This window comes from Pogoniulus pusillus, chromosome 4, assembly GCF_015220805.1.
Source record: "Pogoniulus pusillus isolate bPogPus1 chromosome 4, bPogPus1.pri, whole genome shotgun sequence".
Lineage (NCBI taxonomy): Eukaryota > Metazoa > Chordata > Aves > Piciformes > Lybiidae > Pogoniulus > Pogoniulus pusillus.
In genome coordinates, this window is record NC_087267.1 from 6,108,577 (window position 1) to 6,115,506 (window position 6,930).

The window sequence follows — 6,930 nt, forward strand, 5'->3', positions numbered from 1 at the left end:
CGAAATGCAGTGCTGGTTGAATTGACTCATTACACAATCTACCTCCAAATAATCCTAAGTGAAAACACAAAAAGCCTTGGATCACCCTTAGGAATAAGATCTTATTTCAAGAACATGGTGTATGTACACACAGTATCAGGACCATCACTGACACTACCCACTACGTATTCTACAGTGAAATTGCTTACACAGCATGAAACCCCAAAGAAAGTTCAACGAGAGCATCTTTAGTAAAACTTAGAAAGTTTAATTTACATGCAAAACTACAACACATTCAGGATAAAAACCTGGTAACCAAACAAACAAGTTGTAAAAATCGTCCACCTGGTTAAATAGGTCTGTACAACCAAAGATTTACAAAGTCCCTACGCATTTTCACCTTTTCAGTGCACAACTGAATTCAAAGGTTCTGCTCGGATATTCCCCAAGTCAAGAGCTGAATCTGTCTCTTCGTCAATCTCACCAATGACAGCACTGGAACAAAAAACAGGTTATCATGTTTTGAAATCTGGAAAATTTAATTTTGCTAGTGAAAACAGACAGCCTCTATTTCTTTAAACTGTAGAGCTCTATGGTTCAAACTTCCAATTTTGATGGCTCTAAGTAGAGTCTGAAGGAAGTTTAATAGGTTTTTCTGCTTTTAAGACATAGGTTATAAGAACCAAATACTGCAAACTACCTGCTTTAGGTTAGCCTCCGAAACAAGAACTAGAATTTTTTTAAGACAGACATTGGTTTTGAAGATATTCTAATTATAACAAATTGTATATGCATACAGCACAAGATAAGCAAGACAATTTTCTTCAACACAGTCAGTAAAATATTAACAACTTATGCAAGGAAGAATATATAGTATTTCACCTATGCAATTGTAATATTTACTTGGACTAAAATACTAACAGACTCAGTAAAACTGCTTTAAAAAAGGATGGGAACTAACCCAGAGGGAACACAACAATGAGTCCAATCCTTCTGGCATACCCTTCTATTCACTGCTTGAGAGACATACGAGCTAGTGGCTGTACCCATAAAATGAATTAAGAGCCACCAGAAACTGTTACACTCAATCATCCAATAGCTGCATGAATAAATTTCTGGGTTTAGTCTTTGCTACATCCTACAGCAGCAAGTTCTAACAATTAAGTTTTACAGTGTGCAGCGAAGTACCTTTCTATGCAACCCTTCTTCACAATTCTTACTACAGTTTCAGGCAATGTTCTAGTATTTTTGATTTTTGTCATTCATGACACCCTTTGTCCTGGTTTAAGGCAGCCCACTCTCACAAGCAGGCCCTCCAGACACAGATGTGAGGGAAAGTAACACAAAAAAATCCCAAACCTGGGTTTAGGTAAGGAGTATTTAATCATGTATAATGTACAATTACCTTAGTCTATTTCACTGAAAAGCACAGCAAAAGCAGAAACAGCAGCAGGAGAACCAGCAATAAAACAACTTACCCTACCCCACAGCTTGCAGCCAGCCTGGCAGAAAACACCCCAAACCTGAAACTGGGTGCAGCAATCGGAAACAGGAAGCTTCTAACGTTACTCCAAACTTCAAACCTTATGATGCTTTGCTCCAGCCAGCACTTCTGTTTTAAAGCTGGTTTGGTATTTTGAAGGCTCATCACCAAATTCCATTGGCTAAACACACTTCTAAATCAGTTGTCTTTTTCCTCCTAGCAACCTTTATTTGCTGATGAACCATGCTGAGCTTTTCAAACTGATGTATATTCACTTCACACACTGGAATGACTGGAAGCACTTTTATTTAAAAGTCTGTATCTTTTACTTTTCAATAGCTTTTCTATTTATTGTGAGTCCTCTATTTTAAAGTTACTGTTACTTAGCTGCTGTTTCCTTCTTCCTCCTCCTACACTGATGCTGAATTTCAGTATGTAAGTATTAACACAAATACAGAGTTATTTCCTCCAACCAGCATGATTCAAACAGCATTCTATAAAAGAATGTTTTGAGTACGCTTGAGTAATATGGCAGCCTGGTATTGTGAAGAAAAGCAGCACTAAACAATTATTTGGCTTTTATACACATTATACTATTTAAATAAAGAGCTACTGGTAACCCAGCAAGCTTAGCCATCAATTCATTTACTTTTGCTTAAAAGCTAAAGTCAAAAGTTAAGAAAGCCTTCCAAACTGATCCACTTTCTCAAAGACGTTAGATTTGCATCTAGGTGTGTTTATTTGAGCCTTAACACTTCTTTGCCCAGAAATATCAATTAGAATTAGAAGATTTAAATTCCTATCCAGGCTCCCTTGGTGGGCACTGCAACATGCCCTTTTCCTGATTTTCTACCACCAGTTCCAGAATGCTGTTGCAAAAGTCATCTTCCTAGCAGGTCCACTTACCAGACCTCCTTTCCACTTCTTTTGTAGCGCTCCCATCTGTTCGGCACATAAGTTACTTCAATCTGAATTTAATGAGCTCTTACCCTCATTTTGCCAGGAAATTTTACATCAAATACCAACTCATATGTTTGACCTGTCACTACATCAGTTGTTACACTGTCAAGCCAGAACCTTCACGCATTTTCCGGATTGTAAAATGTTCTCTGTGAACACCTTGCCTAAAAACATCCTGTTAAAAGCCAACTTTCTATACCTGATTGCTGAATTTCTGCATAAAAGTTCTATCTCATTTTTTGTTCATTCTTCTATGTTTTAATCCATTGTCAGATTCTACCTTTCAGAGACTGGAATAAAGAATATCTACACAATGCCAAGCCTCAAGAAAGGAAGATGCTGAATTTTATTTTTTTTCCATGTCACTTACTTTGATTAGAGGCTTATCATAGAATCAACCAGGTTGGAAAAGACCTCCAAGATCAGCCAGTCCAACCTATCCACCAGCCCTATCCAGTCAACTAGACCATGGCACCAAGTGCCTTATCCAGGCTTTTCTTGAAGACCTCAAGGGACGGTGACTCCACCACCTCCCTGGGCAGCCCATTCCAATGCCAATCACTCTCTCTGGGAAGAACTTCCTCCTAACATCCAGCCTATTCTTTCCCCGGCACAACTTGAGACTGTGTCCCCTTGTTCTGTTGCTGGTTGTCTGGGAGAAGAGACCAAACCCACCTGCCTACGACCTCCCTTTCCTAGATTGCCATCAGTACATGAGCTGGTCAATTTACATCTCAGTAAACCTAGACTGAAAATATCTTACTAGGAGAGTGCAATCACTTCTGTAAGAGAAAGACAGATATTTGCTATGTAAAATGCCTCAGCTTTCACAGTACTATCAGTGCTACCCACAAAGACACAAGATGTATGGAGCTATCAAGATGCATTATAGATATACACATACATACACACGGAATTCTTAAAGATGCTATACTTACACATTATCACCTCTTACAATGTATAATCCCAGCACTACTTGTTCAACTCCTTGTGAAGAACTGAACACTCGTTCATGGCTTTCATCCAAAATCAAGTTAATGGTCTGATCAAAACCTTTGAGGGTTCCCTGCAAAACACACAAAAACAAAGCTCTCAAATGACCTTTAAAATTTGCTGCCTCTCCCCAGCCTCGTCGCCCTTCTCTGGACACGCTCAAGCATCTCAATGTCCCTCCTAAACTGGGGGGCCCAGAACTGAACATAGTCCTCAAGGTGTGGTCTAACCAGTGCAGAGTACAGGGGCAGAATGACCTCCCTGCTCCTGCTGACCACACAGTGCTCCTACAGGGGAATTTGACAATAAGTCAAAGAATTATTGTGCACAAAGGATGAAGTTGACAGGCAAGAACCAGGAAGTGTTTCAATCTTGCAGTGTAAAAAAATGTCTGTAAAGTTTAAGGCAAGTTTGTAAAGTTGTGAACATGCAAATGATAATACCCTTGCATGGCATCCTTTATCACCCTGATGGAAAGTCTTTACGAAGGAAAATAAAACATGAAAAAGTGTCTCACCACAATCATTCTTCCATCAGAAGTAATTACTGCGACAGTACCTGCCAGTTCATTAAGGAAATGTTTGAAGTGATCAGAAACAGAATCATTGATGTTTTCTGAAACGTTAAGTTTTAAGAGCCACAAAGAGCCAGAAGTCCATCAGCACTGCTTTTTTTTTCTTTGTTTAAACATTTGCCAACATCTTATTTTTTATGACAATCTGTTTTTAGTTTCACTTCCCCCCCCCCTCCATGGAGTGATGCGCAAACATGAACACCATTAGAAGCAGATTAAAGGTCTGAGGCCACTTCTTTTCCATGCAGTAGCTTAAAACTGAAATCATAGAATCAACCAGGTTGGAAGAGACCTCCATGATCATCCAGTCCAACCTAGCACCCAGCCCTATCCAATCAACTAGACCATGGCACTAAGTGCCTCATCCAGGCTTTTCTTGAAGACCTCCAAGGACAGTGACTCCACCACCTCCCTGGGCAGCCCATTCCAATGCCAATCATTCTCTCTGGGAAGAACTTCCTCCTAACATCCAGCCTATACCTACCCTGGCACAACTTGAGACTGTGTCCCCTTGTTCTATTGCTGGTTACCTGGGAGAAGAGGCCAACCCCCACCTGGCTACAGCCTCCCTTCAGGTAGTTGTAGACAGCAATGAGGTCACCCCTGAGCCTCCCCTTCTCCAGGCTAAACACCCCCAGCTCCCTCAGCCTCTCCTCATAGGATTTGTGTTCCAGGCCCCTCACCAGCTTTGTCGCCCTTCTCTGGACACGTTCCAGCACCTCAACATCCTTCTTGAATTGAGGGGCCCAGAACTGGACACAATAACATTAACTGTTAAATAACATTAACAGTTCTATAAACACTTCAAGTTAAGCTTAGCAGAGATCCTGATCTAGTGCCAGTTGTCCTTGCACATGGTAAAGGAAGTTGGAGTTGAGGTCTCTGATCCCGAGTCTGGCATTCTACGTCCCCTCATTCTTAAGGCCTGACTATTCCAATTTGACCACGCATCCAGCATCCCAAATTACTTTGAATCAGTATCTCGCTGCTTGTGAATCGAAATGCCCTCAAACCATGAGGAATAATGACTTTTAAAATGCAAGAAAAGGGTCCCAGGAACGCTAACTCGCAGGCGTTGAGCAAACAATGCAAAGCTGATAATTAAACACGTTAAGAGCGCTTTAAGGGACCACCAAGCACTCTGTGACTCGCACTCCTCATCACACACCAAGCAAGGATCAAGTCTGCAGGCTGGAGGCTATAGCAGACACTATCGGCGCCCGGCCTGCCCTCATGCCCGCGGGCGCGGAGGAGCCGAAAGACCTGTTCCCGCCGCCCGAAAGGCTGCCCCGGGACATTTCCGCCTGTCGGAAGGATACGGTTGATGTAATTCTCCAAAGCCGAGGTCATGGCTGCGGCTCCTACGCTTCAGCTCACACCGGCGCCGGTGCCCGCCTCCCACGAGACACGAACAGCGACAGCAACAGAGGAAGCACCGACGGGACCGGCAGCGGCGGGACCGCTTCCGGCGCGCACTACTCACGCAACCCCGGGCGCACGGCGCGGCTGCGGACAGCGTTTCAAGCGGAACGGAGGGGCAGCGTCCCTGGCGTTGCGCATGTGCGGAGCGGGGAGGCGGCGGCAAAGAGACCGGTGAGTGGGCTGTACCAAGTGGCCATTGCCCATCGCGGGGAGGGGTTGGGTTACGCTGCCCCTGCGCGGCGCATGGCGGCACTCGAGCAGGAGGCGCAGGCGCAGAGTCGGCGCTCTGGCGGAGCTGCGCGGCTGGCTGCGCCTGTGCTGCTGTTTGGCTGCGGCGGGAGCGTGGCGGGAAGTCTGTTTGCTTCCTCTGCCCAGTGCACAGCGTTCGGGCCTCGCCGTCTAGGCACAGTTTCTCTTGCTGCCAAGCGAGCCCCATCTCTTGGCTTCGGCTTCTGGCGCCCTGCCTGTGTGAGGGCGGCCGGGAAGGGGCCCTGGCTGCTGCCCGCCGCATTGGCTGCGAGTGCCGCGCAGCAGGGCTGTGGCGTAGCTGCTCGGGGCCAGCTCTACAGTGCTGGTTAGGGAAGTCCCTGGCAGAGATGTTCTCGCTGGGAAATGGTAGGTGACAAAACCAGGGGCAAGCGAGACTTGAGGAAGGCTGTTGGTTTTGCCTTGCTCGGATCCCATACTGCAATGGGCATGGCAACAGGCCGCCTGCTTGAGTTCAGGGCTGCGGCCTTAAGGCAGAGTAGTGCTGTAGAGAAATGACTCTCTCAGTGAAGAACTTTCTCCTCAAGCCTAAATTTCCCCTGGCGCAGCCTGAGGCTGTGTCCTCTTGTTCTGGTGCTGGCCACCTGAGAGAAGAGAGCAACCTCCTCCTGGCCACAACCTCCCCTCAGCTGTAGACAGCAATGAGGTCTCCCCTGAGCCTCCTCTTCTCCAGGCTAACCAATCCCAGCTCCCTCAGCCTCTCCTCGTAGGGCTGTGCTCAAGGCCTCTCCCCAGCCTCGTTGCCCTTCTCTGGACACGCTCAAGCATCTCAATGTCCCTCCTAAACTGGGGGGCCCAGAACTGAACACAGTACTCAAGGTGTGGTCTAAGCAGTGCAGAGTACAGGGGCAGAATGACCTCCCTGCTCCTGCTGACCACACCATTCCTGATGCAGGCCAGGATGCCACTGGCTCTCTTGGCCACCTGGGCACACTGTTGTCTCAGTACGTGCCATGCCAGGTGTGAGAGAAATTTGTCTTCTCTGCTTACAGAAACCTTTTGACACAATCTGTAAATGTGGGAATGTCAAACAAGAATGCAGTGAAGGACCCCTGCATTTTTGGTTTTGTATTACTTTGCCTGTGTCTTAGCATTCTTCCCTTTGTAAACAGATGGCCTGTTATGTCTCCTGAAGTGTCCCTGATGGCCACTGTTGCCCATACTTGTAGTCAGTCTAAATGGTGCACACAGTGTTTCCTCAGTCTCCTTAGAGTCCTGTGTGAAATCTGAATTAAATGGTGTCACTTGTAGA

The 6,930-nt window shown here is 45.7% G+C and overlaps 1 protein-coding gene across 1 annotated transcript; it reads right to left on the reverse strand.

Annotated features, from left to right (window-relative positions):
- Nucleotides 1-226: 226 nt before the first annotated feature.
- Nucleotides 227-5,443, reverse strand: LSM8 (LSM8 homolog, U6 small nuclear RNA associated). Its single transcript, XM_064142065.1, has 4 exons — nucleotides 5,309-5,443; nucleotides 3,933-3,973; nucleotides 3,361-3,488; nucleotides 227-474 (listed from the first exon to the last, which is right to left on the reverse strand). Exons 1-4 carry the CDS (start codon nucleotides 5,337-5,339, stop codon nucleotides 384-386), a joined length of 291 nt encoding a protein of 96 aa, XP_063998135.1. The 5' UTR covers nucleotides 5,340-5,443; the 3' UTR covers nucleotides 227-383.
- Nucleotides 5,444-6,930: the final 1,487 nt, after the last annotated feature.

Coding starts and splice junctions, on each gene's coding strand:
- LSM8 (XM_064142065.1), bottom strand. CDS start 5,339: ATGACCTCGGCTTTGGAGAATTACATCAACC. Junction 3,974..5,308: donor TTTGGAGAATTACATCAACC/GTATCCTTCCGA, acceptor ATGAACTGGCAG/GTACTGTCGCAGTAATTACT. Junction 3,489..3,932: donor CTGATGGAAGAATGATTGTG/GTGAGACACTTT, acceptor TGTGTTTTGCAG/GGAACCCTCAAAGGTTTTGA.